The 13200-nt window shown below is 53.0% G+C and overlaps 1 protein-coding gene across 1 annotated transcript; it reads right to left on the bottom strand.

The window, feature by feature from the left end:
* Positions 1-10066: 10066 nt before the first annotated feature.
* Positions 10067-12834, bottom strand: LOC119097154 (ataxin-1-like). Its single transcript, XM_037220214.1, has 4 exons — positions 12712-12834; positions 11854-12011; positions 10581-10705; positions 10067-10097 (listed from the first exon to the last, which is right to left on the bottom strand). The coding sequence occupies exons 1-4, from the start codon at positions 12788-12790 to the stop codon at positions 10067-10069; spliced, it is 393 nt and encodes a 130-aa protein (XP_037076109.1). The 5' UTR covers positions 12791-12834.
* Between the last annotated feature and the right edge of the window lie 366 nt (positions 12835-13200).

Below are 13200 nucleotides of genomic sequence, written 5' to 3' on the forward strand. Positions count from 1 at the left end.
AACATTTATCAAACATCCAACTCTGCCACAATTGAAATGCATCTGCCCTTATATTTAATAAGTCAATATCAAGTACTGCAGCTGATATATACCCAAAAACAGCCAACATGAATATCATGTGATGCATATGCAGTGCACTATCAGGTTAATCTTCTGACATATAGACAAACATATTGAGATGGAAAAAGCACACAAATATATATGGGCAATGCATATCTCATCACAGGATCAGAGCTTCATCAAAATGACAGATAATCAAAAGTCTAAAAGAGAAAAGGCCTGGGCTTCCTATAGGTTGTTTTGTTTTGCAAGTGGAACAATCTAAGGATGGAGGATGGATATGCTTATGCGACGCATATCCATCTTAAGCATTGTGTCGCGTATGCTCTTAAAGCAAGCTAAACGCATGGAGGATGGATAAGAAAACATTCATTGGGGTCCCAAAACACCCTAGTGCACTATGTTTTATATTCAGGTTGTTCCACTTACAGCACAACCAAATGTGTCGTACATACCCTCTCTGGAAAAGGTCAACATTGAAAAACTTATGAAGTTCAATGGAGAACTCCACTGTAGCTTGAAGCTCTCCCATGAAATGCAGGGGCACACTGGAAAAGATGGCATATTAGTAGCAGGCCACCTGTGGCTCTAAACAGACCAGGCAGCCTGGAATCATTTGTATCTTGTGCCCTCAACATGCAGCCCAAAGAAATGTGTTTTCACCTGATAGGATGTTCAATGCATCAGGATTTTTGCTGAAAGTACTCCAGCTGAAGACTGATATCTGAGTGCTTGCCAGATTAAAAAATTGTAGATGCTCATGCTATTTCAGCACATAGATACCAAGCACGCTTGGTAACAGATATTTAAGGGTAATTCATGAAATGTGAATATAAACCTATGTGACTATGAAATAGAAGGAAAAGTATCCTTAACAAATACATATCACATATCAACTTGTGACAAAACCAGGCATCTTAATTCTAGAAAGAAAGTCTACTTTGTCTTGCAGCAATGACCTTTAAGCCAACAATAAACCTAACCATACCTTTTCCTTGTTGCAATGTCCAGGTCTCAACATCCCTGTAAAGCACTTCCAATTATATGACTGATCATTACTTTCACTTCAATGAATGGCATCCGATATGTCAAACAATACCTTGATATTATGAATTTTTTTAAGACTGACCTACTAGGCCAATTACCAACTGACTAAAATAGTAAGAAATGGGTCTCCAAAGTAGGGGCTCTGGAACATATCTATTTTTTTCTTGCTGTTCATTTGTCAGTACCTGATGTTTAAAATGTGTTACATGCATGTTGAATGGCATGCCTGTCACTCCTTTTGACCAGAATATATCATTTAACCAGAATACTGTTCCAAAAAGTGAGCCACAAGGATTGCTCACTGTTTGTAACAGCCCTTCCACTGTTCTTTAAGTACAAACATTAGCACTCACCAAGAATGCGAACAGCCCTCCTATAAACAACTCTTCCGCATTCCGAAACGACTATACCAGTAGCACGTTGGATTCATTCTTGATAATCACAATCGCGACAAGTGCCTCTGGTTTGGACGGAGCGGAAGGGGTTTTCTTCAAGTACTTCACCTTTTTTAGAAGAAGAAAAATCTCCACCGCGAGCGTTTTACGCGCAGTGCGGCACGGGCTCAACCAGCTCGCGTTAGCAGGATTGCCCGACTTTGAAATCATACAATCCAAACGACATCTTTCGCACCAAAAATAATGAGCAGGCAATTAACACCATTCACTACGTCGTTTCGACCACTGCTACTCACAATGCTCGCATGATTGCCTATCATCTTCAAGAAATAACCATCTGATAATATAATAATTTCGGCCACAAACAGGTCATATGATTTTTAACACGCAGACAGCCGACGATTTATAGCATGTACTAAAAGGGCAACATAAGCACCAAATTACGTACATTCGAGCAATCAAGAAAAGTATCCCAGTTTTTCACATTCGTGTCTCGAATTGATATTTCCAAACAGACAGCACAGAGAAAAACCCAACAATGTCGGCGGAACTGAAGCATTTCCAGCAGTCTTAAAAAACGGACCAAGCCACGGGAATCAAACACCGAAGCCAAGCCAACGTTTTCGGTGCGGTACATTGACGTCTATTAGCGCAGTGCATCTCATACACGAGTCCGGATAATGTGATTCACACTTATTAGGACCAAACACATCGTGACGACATTGTCGCTTAAACTACAACACTTGGGTTCAATTAATATGACTACTCCGTTGCCGTGACATGCTGCAATCATGTGCAGAGGGACTGTCGTAGTACCCTCTTAAAGTAGTGCACCTCCTGTACAATTCCAACGAGCAAGGCTTGAAATCGCTCTGACATCCAGAGACATACTCTGCCGAGATCATATGCCAACAGCCACCCTAAGGAAACGGATCAAGCCTCGGGAAACGAAGACTGAAGCAAGGCCAGCGCTTTCGGTACGGTACATATACGTCTGTTAGCGTAGTGCACCTCACACACGAGTCCGGATAATGCAATTCACACCTTTAGAACTGAACACATCGTGCTGACAATGTCGATGGAACTGCAAGACTTCGATCCGATGAATAAGACTCATGCATTGCCGTGAGATGCTGCAATCATGTCGTGCAGAGGGACTGTCGTAGCACCCTCTTAAAGTAGTGCACCTCTTGCACAATTCCAACGAGCAAGGCTTGAAATCGCTCTGACATCAAGAGACATACTCTGCCGAGATATTATGCCAACAGCCACCCTAAGGAAACGGATCACGCCCCGGGAAATGAGGACTGAAGCAAGGCCAGCGTTTTCGGTACGGTACATATGCGTCTATTAGCGTAGTGCACCTTATACACGAGTCCGGATCATGCGATTCACACTTATTAGGACCAAACACATCTTGCTGACGATGTCGGTGGATATGCCAGACCACGGTCCGATGAATAGGACTCATGCATTGCCGTCAGATGTTGCCATCATTGGCGGACGGACTGCAGTAGCACCCTCTTCAAGTAGTACACCTCTTGTATAATTCCAATTGGCGAGACCTAAAAACCACTCTGACATCCAAAGACGTTCTCTGCCGAGATAATATGCCAACAGCCACGCTAAGCAAACGGACCAAGCCCCGGGAAACGAAGACTGAAGCAAGGCCAGCGTTTTCGGCACGGTACATATACGTCTGTTAGCGTAGTGCACCTCACGCGAGTCCGGATCATGCGATTCACACTTATTAGGACTAAACACATCTTGCTGACGATGTCGGTGGATATGAAAGACTTTGGTCCGATGAATAAGACTCATGCATTATCGTCAGATTTTGCCGTCATTGGCGGACGGACCGCAGTAGCACACTCTTCAAGTAGTACACCTCTTGTATAATTCCAATTGGCGAGACCTAGAAACCGCTCTGACATCCAAAGACGTACTCTGCCGAGATAATATGCCAACAGCCACCCTAAGGAAACGGACCAAGCCCCGGGAAACGAAGGCTGAAGCAAGGCCAGCGTTTTTGGTACGGTACACATACGTCTGTTAGCGTAGTGCACCTCACACACGAGTCCGGACAATGCGATTCACACTTATTAGAACTAAACACGTCGTGCTGACAATGTCGATGGAAATGCAAGACGTCGGTCCGATGAATAAGACTCATGCATTGCCGTGAGATGCCGCCATCATGTCGTGCAGAGGGACTGTCGTAGCACACTCTTAAAGTAGTGCACCTCTTGCACAATTCCAACGAGCAAGGCTTGAAATCGCTCTGACATCAAGAGACATACTCTGCCGAGATATTATGCCAACAGCCACCCTAAGGAAACGGATCACGCCCCGGGAAATGAGGACTGAAGCAAGGCCAGCGTTTTCGGTACGGTACATATGCGTCTATTAGCGTAGTGCACCTTATACACGAGTCCGGATCATGCGATTCACACTTATTAGGACCAAACACATCTTGCTGACGATGTCGGTGGATATGCCAGACCACGGTCCGATGAATAGGACTCATGCATTGCCGTCAGATGTTGCCATCATTGGCGGACGGACTGCAGTAGCACCCTCTTCAAGTAGTACACCTCTTGTATAATTCCAATTGGCGAGACCTAAAAACCACTCTGACATCCAAAGACGTTCTCTGCCGAGATAATATGCCAACAGCCACGCTAAGCAAACGGACCAAGCCCCGGGAAACGAAGACTGAAGCAAGGCCAGCGTTTTCGGCACGGTACATATACGTCTGTTAGCGTAGTGCACCTCACGCGAGTCCGGATCATGCGATTCACACTTATTAGGACTAAACACATCTTGCTGACGATGTCGGTGGATATGAAAGACTTTGGTCCGATGAATAAGACTCATGCATTATCGTCAGATTTTGCCGTCATTGGCGGACGGACCGCAGTAGCACACTCTTCAAGTAGTACACCTCTTGTATAATTCCAATTGGCGAGACCTAGAAACCGCTCTGACATCCAAAGACGTACTCTGCCGAGATAATATGCCAACAGCCACCCTAAGGAAACGGACCAAGCCCCGGGAAACGAAGGCTGAAGCAAGGCCAGCGTTTTTGGTACGGTACACATACGTCTGTTAGCGTAGTGCACCTCACACACGAGTCCGGACAATGCGATTCACACTTATTAGAACTAAACACGTCGTGCTGACAATGTCGATGGAAATGCAAGACGTCGGTCCGATGAATAAGACTCATGCATTGCCGTGAGATGCCGCCATCATGTCGTGCAGAGGGACTGTCGTAGCACACTCTTAAAGTAGTGCACCTCTTGCACAATTCCAACGAGCAAGGCTTGAAATCGCTCTGACATCAAGAGACATACTCTGCCGAGATATTATGCCAACAGCCACCCTAAGGAAACGGATCACGCCCCGGGAAATGAGGACTGAAGCAAGGCCAGCGTTTTCGGTACGGTACATATGCGTCTATTAGCGTAGTGCACCTTATACACGAGTCCGGATCATGCGATTCACACTTATTAGGACCAAACACATCTTGCTGACGATGTCGGTGGATATGCCAGACCACGGTCCGATGAATAAGACTCATGCATTGCCGTCAGATGTTGCCATCATTGGCGGACGGACTGCAGTAGCACCCTCTTCAAGTAGTACACCTCTTGTATAATTCCAATTGGCGAGACCTAAAAACCACTCTGACATCCAAAGACGTTCTCTGCCGAGATAATATGCCAACAGCCACGCTAAGCAAACGGACCAAGCCCCGGGAAACGAAGACTGAAGCAAGGCCAGCGTTTTCGGCACGGTACATATACGTCTGTTAGCGTAGTGCACCTCACGCGAGTCCGGATCATGCGATTCACACTTATTAGGACTAAACACATCTTGCTGACGATGTCGGTGGATATGAAAGACTTTGGTCCGATGAATAAGACTCATGCATTATCGTCAGATTTTGCCGTCATTGGCGGACGGACCGCAGTAGCACACTCTTCAAGTAGTACACCTCTTGTATAATTCCAATTGGCGAGACCTAGAAACCGCTCTGACATCCAAAGACGTACTCTGCCGAGATAATATGCCAACAGCCACCCTAAGGAAACGGACCAAGCCCCGGGAAACGAAGGCTGAAGCAAGGCCAGCGTTTTTGGTACGGTACACATACGTCTGTTAGCGTAGTGCACCTCACACACGAGTCCGGACAATGCGATTCACACTTATTAGAACTAAACACGTCGTGCTGACAATGTCGATGGAAATGCAAGACGTCGGTCCGATGAATAAGACTCATGCATTGCCGTGAGATGCCGCCATCATGTCGTGCAGAGGGACTGTCGTAGCACACTTAAAGTAGTGCACCTCTTGTACAATTCCAGTGAGCAAGGCCCGAAATCGCTCTGACATCCAGAGACATACTCTGCCGAGATAATATGCCAACAGCCACCCTAAGAAAACGGAACAAGCCCCGGGAAACGAAGACTGAAGCAAGGCCAGCGTTTTCGGCACGGTACATATACGTCTGTTAGCATAGTGCACCTCATACACGAGTCCGGATCATGCGATTCACACTTATTAGGACCAAACACATCTTGCTGATGATGTCGGTGGATATGCAAGACTTCGGTCCGATGAATAAGACTCATGCATTGCCGTCAGACGTTGCCATCATTGGCGGACGGACTGCAGTAGCACCCTCTTCAAGTAGTACACCTCTTGTATAATTCCAATTGGCGAGACCTAGAAACCACTCTGACATCCAAAGACGTACTCTGCCGAGATAATATGCCAACAGCCACGCTAAGCAAACGGACCAAGCCCCGGGAAACGAAGACTGAAGCAAGGCCAGCGTTTTCGGTACGGTACATATACGTCTGTTAGCGTAGTGCGCCTCACACACGAGTCCGGATCATGCGATTCACACTTATTAGGACTAAACACATCTTGCTGACGATGGTATAAGGTACGCTGCGCTTATAAATATATATGTACCGTACCGAAAACGTTGGCCTCGCTTCGGTCTTCGGTTTCCGGGGCTTGGTCCGTTCTCTTAGAATTGCTGTTGACACGTTATTTCGGTACAGTGTGTCTTTGGATGACAAAGCCGTTCTTAGGTCTCGCCAACGAATTATGCAAGAGGCGCACTACTTTAAGAAGGTGCTACTACAGTCTGTCCGCACATGATGGTGACATCCCACGACAGTGCATGAGTATTATTCATTGAATCAAACCATTGCAGCTCAGCCGACATTGTCGGCACAATGTGTTTATTTCTTAGTGTGAATCGCGTTGTAAGGGCTCTTGTTTCAGGTGCACCGCACGACTAAACGTATATGTGCCGTACCTAAACCGTTGCCTTTGTTTCGGTCCTCGGTTCCCGGGGCTTGGCTTTGTTCCTCAGGGTTCGTGTCGGGATTTTATCTCGGCGGGGTGTGTCTTTGCCTTTCAGAGTGGTTTTTAGGTCTCGCCAATCGGAATTATACAAGAGGTGTACTACTTTAAGAGGGTGCTACTACAGCCTGTCCGCACATGATGGCAGCATCTCACGGCAATGCATCAGTCTTATTCATCGGACCGAAGTCTCGCAGTTCCACCGTCATTGTCAGCACGATGTGTTTAATTTCCATAAGTGTGAATCGCCTGATCCGGACTCGTGCATGAGGTGCACTGCGCTAATAGACGCATATGTGCCGCACCGAAAACGCTGGCCTAGCTTCAGTCTTCGGTTCCAAGGCTTGGTCCGTATCCTTAGGATTTTTATTGGCATATTATCTCGGTAGAGTATGTCTTTGGATGCCAGAGCGGTTTTTAGGTCCCGCCAATTGGAATTATACAAGAGGTGTACTACTTGAAGAGGGTGCTACTGCGGTCCGTCCGCCAATGATGGCAACATCTGACGGCAATGCATGAGTCTTATTCATCGGACCGTGGTCTGGCATATCCACCGACATCGTCAGCAAGATGTGTTTGGTCCTAGTAAGTGTGAATCGCATGATCCGGACTCGTGTGTAAGGTGCACTACGCTAATAGACGTATATGTACCGTACCGAAACGCTGGCCTTGCTTCAGTCTTCTTTCCCGAGGCTTGATCCGTTTCCATAGGGTGGCTGTTGGCATATTATCTCGGCAGAGTATGTCTCTGGATGTCAGAGCGATTTCAAGCCTTGCTCGTTGGAATTGTACAAGAGGTGCACTACTTTAAGAGGGTACTACGACAGTCCCTCTGCACGACATGATGGCAGCATGTCACGGCAAACGGAGTAGTCATATTAATTGAATCCAAGTGTTGTAGTTTAAGCGACAATGTCGTCACGATGTGTTTGGTCCTAATAAGTGTGAATCACATTATCCGGACTCGTGTATGAGATGCACTGCGCTAATAGACGTCAATGTACCGCACCGAAAACGTTGGCTTGGCTTCGGTGTTTGATTCCCGTGGCTTGGTCCGTTTTTTAAGACTGCTGGAAATGCTTCAGTTCCGCCGACATTGTTGGGTTTTTCTCTGTGCTGTCTGTTTGGAAATATCAATTCGAGACACGAATGTGAAAAACTGGGATACTTTTCTTGATTGCTCGAATGTACGTAATTTGGTGCTTATGTTGCCCTTTTAGTACATGCTATAAATCGTCGGCTGTCTGCGTGTTAAAAATCATATGACCTGTTTGTGGCCGAAATTATTATATTATCAGATGGTTATTTCTTGAAGATGATAGGCAATCATGCGAGCATTGTGAGTAGCAGTGGTCGAAACGACGTAGTGAATGGTGTTAATTGCCTGCTCATTATTTTTGGTGCTAAAGATGTCGTTTGGATTGTATGATTTCAAAGTCGGGCAATCCTGCTAACGCGAGCTGGTTGAGCCCGTGCCGCACTGCGCGTAAAACGCTCGCGGTGGAGATTTTTCTTCTTCTAAAAAAGGTGAAGTACTTGAAGAATACCGCGGAAGGGACGCAAGATAAGATAGCTGAAGTCTGAAGAAAGATCTAGATGGCCAACAAGGAGCTAGTTATGACGCCCTGATATTTTAGTTTTGAGCAGACTTGCTATCGGACGGCTCATTCCTCCAAACATCCCCCTCCTGCAGCTTAACTTATCCCTAACAACAGCAAAACACGGCATTGTAATGAAGACTTGTAACGAGTTATGCTCAAGCGCGCACATTATGCCGCTTTACCAAATTACTTGACAATATTTGGTAGCATATCTGAAGTGAAAAATGTGAAGGGAAAGTTCCGCACGCAGAATGGACGTACTCCAGCGCTATTTCATACCTCTCCGCCGTTACAGCCAACCATGTAAGAGCTTCGTGGAAACTTCTTCACAGAGCATGAGTGGTCCAGCGTTCTTTGGGTTGCCAAGTACTCATTGCACGTCATGGACCCAACTTGCCAAACTATCGGACCCAACTCAAGATCTTGTCAAATTTGGCTCCGGATTCCCACAAACAGCGCAAGACTCCAGCCATGCATGTTGATGTAAACGCGTCACTGGCCTTCAATGCTCTAACCAACTTCGGATTCGCGGGCACCACCATCATGTGTTCAAGCTATCCCCCTTCCGGTAGCTCCGGAGCTCATCTGCGATGGTCGCCTTCCGTGGCGCGTGACAGGAAACGAGCTCCCCACCGAACAGTTTTTGGAAAAAGAAGCCCGCGGAGCGCTAGATCAGACGTACAATATTACGGATGTGCATAAAAACACAGAGCAAGCACCGTGCAGTAGTCTTGACAGAGCTTGCAATAGTGACATATGCGATGTGATTCTGATAAGCTGATACGGTGCTATCGTTGCTCAGGGAAATTTCTAAAATGTTTATGGGCTCCACCAACCCACATCTCCGCACTGCGCCACGTGCATCGACCGCGCAGCTCTGAATGCGGATCTAATCAGATCAGAGGGCAAATCACCACTTTGTGCAGTATTGATGAAGGCTTGACCACACGCCGTTCCACTGTGGATATTTCAAATTCCTTGTGCCGGAGGCAAGTGTCAAGTTAAACCAGCGGCACCATATTGTACAAGTTTATTTCCACTTCGGAGCTCGAACAGACTCGGAAAAATAATACGCTTTATTAGTCACAGCTATTAAAATAAGTCCCAAACCACAGCGTGATATTATGCTCGGCGGTCGCCTTCGCTGTCGCCGCGTTTATCCCTGAGAATTCGAAAGTCTGGGGTGTCGCCGCCCCTCCGGTCCGCAAGGCGGCGCCAGGGTACAGGACACGTCCCAGCGGCCGCCGGTCCCCTCCCACAACACACTCCGGCCTCGAACACACTCGGAGAGAGAACACGGAGGGAGGGAAGCCGGCCCTGCAGTGGCGACTCGACGCCGGCGCGCCATAACGGCAACAGACGCGACAGATAAAAAATATCACAGGACGAATGGCCCGGTCCGGTCCCCTGCTGGACCACCACCGGACAGGAACGCGGCGCACAGCTGACGGACGCCCGGTCCGGTCCCCTGCTGGACCGCCACCGGGCAGGAACGCGGCGCACAGCTGACGGCCGCCCGGCCCCACGGACCGCCGTCAAACAGGTCACGGCCCGGCACGATTGGCACGGCGCCGACGTGCGTCACCGCGGCCGCCAGCACACGTGACCGACACTGCGGCGACAGCGATCTCCGGCCGACACCGCCACTACACGGATCGCTACCGGACAGCGAATTCACAACGATCGCCGCGGAGAACAGGAAAGCAGGCTGCACCGGTCGGCCCCATCGCGAGGATCGACACCGCCGGCCGCCCCCACCCGGGCGGGGCGGGGCGGGGTGGGATACAATCAGCCGGGCTGAGCGCAGGCCGAGGCGACACCCCGCCAGGCCTGGTCACAACGCGGCGCTCGGGTAAGCGGGGTGCTGGGCGCGCGCCCACCGATCACACACAGGGCGGCAGCTGGCGACGGCTAGTAGGTGGGCCGGGCGCGCGCTCGCCGGCCGGCCGACGGCGGCGCGGCGGCCCGAGGCGGCGCGGCGGCCCGCGGCGGCGCGGCGGCGCGCGGCGGCGCGGCGGCGCGCGGCGGCGCGGCGGCGCGCGCGGCGCGGCGGCCCGCGGCGGCGCGACAGCCCGCGGCGCCAGCGACAACGCACGCATCGCCCGCCTCCAGCTGCCGGCACGGCAGGCTGTAGAGCTGCAGCGTCAGCGCCGGACTGCACGACGACCAGCCGCGGTGGAAGACGAAGAACGGGTGCTCCAGCTGCGCCTCCAACGCCACCTGGCGGCCACCACAGGCGGTAACACCGCAGCCGCGCGCGGCACGCACCGCGGCTACGTCCCAGGCCCACGCCCCAGTCGGCACATCGGTCACAAGCAACGGTCATCCTAGACAGATATGCGACTTGTATATCTGATCGCATGATGCAATACAGACTGCCTGGGCTCTGGGGGACATCGACAGCGAGGCGTCATGCAGCGCACGGGCGTGGCTCAGGTGAGCCGCAGCGTACACTGCGCTGTACATCCCCCTCGCCCTCGCCCCCCAATCAGGTGAATTTTCAGTGTCACGACAGAAGAATATGCACGTGGATCGTGATCCAGCCGACGGCGATGGGTCTGTTGGTTACTGACACCTTATTTATCCCCGACTACAGCCAGTGTCATCGAATTTGTCATACCAAGCAAACAAAATCAACCTCAACGGCCGCGACCCCCACAACGGTACCCCGCACTCATCGAACACAAGCAGCGCCGGAACCACGGTCCCACACTCTTCTCCAGCTGGGTGCGCGAACAAAGCATCGCTTACACTATGACCTCAGAGTGTATCATGCCGGCGCCCGGTAATGTACCTCTGTCCAGTGAGTCGTACACACATTCAGCACCGCACACCTGTCCGGCCTGCTCCCTGCCCGTGTCCAGCACCGCACACCTGTCCGGCCTGCCCCGTGCCCGTGTCCAGCACCGCATACCTGTCCGGCCCGCCCCGTGCCCGTGTCCAGCATCGCACATCTGTCCGGCCTGCTCCCTGCCCGTGCCCAGCACCGCACACCTGTCCGGCCCACCCCGTGCTCGTGTCCAGCATCGCACACCTGTCCGGCCTGCCCCGTGCCCGTGCACACCTGTCCGGCCCGCCCCGTGCCCGTGTCCAGCACCGCACACCTGTCCGGCCTGCTCCCTGCCCGTGCCCGTGCCCAGCACCGCACACCTGTCCGGCCCGCCCCGTGCCCGTGTCCAGCATCGCACACCTGTCCGGCCTGCCCCGTGCCCGTGCACACCTGTCCGGCCCGCCCTGTGCCCGTGTCCAGCATCGCACACCTTTCCGGCCTGCCCCGTGCCCGTGCACACCTGTCCGGCCCGCCCCGTGCCCGTGTCCAGCATCGCACACCTTTCCGGCCCGCCCCGTGCCCGTGTTCAGCGCCGCACCTCTGTCCGGTACGGTCCCACGGCGAACACGATGTACGCGGTGCGGCCCAGCTGCTCGATGCGCGTGACGACGCTGCGGTCGAGCCTCAGCTCAGCGGACAGGTCGGCCGACGTCTCGAAGTCCTCCGTCTGCAGCTCCTCCACCCGCTTCTGCCGTCCTGCCGGCGGACGGTGCGAGCGGTCATGGCCGACCGGCCAAAGGGTCGGCACGGAGCGACGGGTCTCGGGTTCGATTTTCTGCCCAGGACACGTTGAGCCAGCATCATTTTGGCCGACTCTTTAGGTTAAGTATGAGTCGATGGATTTGGCCAGGAGTGCCCATTGGCAGTATTTGTGACCTGCGTTGGGAACCTTCACTTCAATCAGCATGCTATCAGTCGACAGGTGCAACACCGGTTCTGTGGGTAAGTTTTATCAGCTTCTCGAGTAACGCTGCGGGACCCTGTTCAGACCGTTCAATCGACCCCCTCGTGCCGCATCAGCATCGCCCACGTTCGCCGCCGTGGAACGATAGCGGCTACAAGACTTAGCGCGCGCGATAACAACCGTGAGTGGTCCGGGTCGGAGGGTGGCCGCCCACGCCGGCTAGCGCCACACCGCGGCAACCCAGGACGCCGTCACCGGATGTTGACAGAGCCGCGGCGGCCCCCGCCGCGACCGTCCTATCAGCTGCTGCCGCTGCACTCGTTCGCCAAGCCGCGCGGCCGGTCAACACGGCCGCGCCGGCAGCCGGTGTGGCGGGGGCGTGACGTCAGGGGACGGAGCTCGAGTGGGCGGCCGCCGGTGCGGGGTCAGGACACCGCCCCGGACGATAGCGGCGGCCGTGAGTCACATGCCGCCGTCCCGGTGCCCGCTTACCGTCGGCCAGCTCGATGATGGAGCCGAGCCGGAAGTACTCGGGCGGCGCGTACTGCTCGCTGGCGACGGCCGCCGGCATCTCGGCCTTGGTGCGGCCGGCGGCGGCGGCGGCGGCGGCGCCGGGACAGTCGGGCGCCGGTCCGGACCGCATGCGCTTAGCCGGCGGCGGCTGTTCGCCGCCGTACATGCGCGCGGTCGGCGCGTCCTCGAGCGGCCGGCGGAGCGTCGCCGGGCCGCCGTACGGGAAGCCGGCCGGGCCGGCGGCGGCGCCCAGCTCCGGCGGCGGCGGCGGCGGCGGTGGCGCGTACACGCCGCTCACGTGCGCCGGGTAGTGGGCCGGTACGCGCAGCACGCCATCCTTGGCGCCGGCCGGCGGCGGCGGCCTGAAGCCGCGCAGCTCGGCATCCAGCGGGCGCGGCGGCCGTGGCGCCGCCCTGGCGGCCGGCGGCGGCGGCGGCGCCACCAGCGGCTCCTTGCCGGCCGGCGGTC

This window comes from Pollicipes pollicipes, unplaced genomic scaffold (assembly GCF_011947565.3).
Source record: "Pollicipes pollicipes isolate AB1234 unplaced genomic scaffold, Ppol_2.1 Scaffold_4295;HRSCAF=5057_pilon_pilon_pilon, whole genome shotgun sequence".
NCBI lineage: Eukaryota > Metazoa > Arthropoda > Thecostraca > Pollicipedomorpha > Pollicipedidae > Pollicipes > Pollicipes pollicipes.

What these genes read in the sequence shown, in the direction of transcription:
- LOC119097154 (XM_037220214.1), bottom strand. Translation starts at nt 12,790, where the DNA reads ATGCCGGCGGCCGTCGCCAGCGAGCAGTACGCGCCGCCCGAGTACTTC. An exon ending in CATCATCGAGCTGGCCGACG is followed by an intron (nt 12,012 to 12,711) that starts GTAAGCGGGCAC and finishes GTCCGCCGGCAG; the next exon opens with GACGGCAGAAGCGGGTGGAG. An exon ending in CAGCTGGAGGCGGGCGATGC is followed by an intron (nt 10,098 to 10,580) that starts GTGCGTTGTCGC and finishes CTGTCGCCGCAG; the next exon opens with TGTCGGTCACGTGTGCTGGC.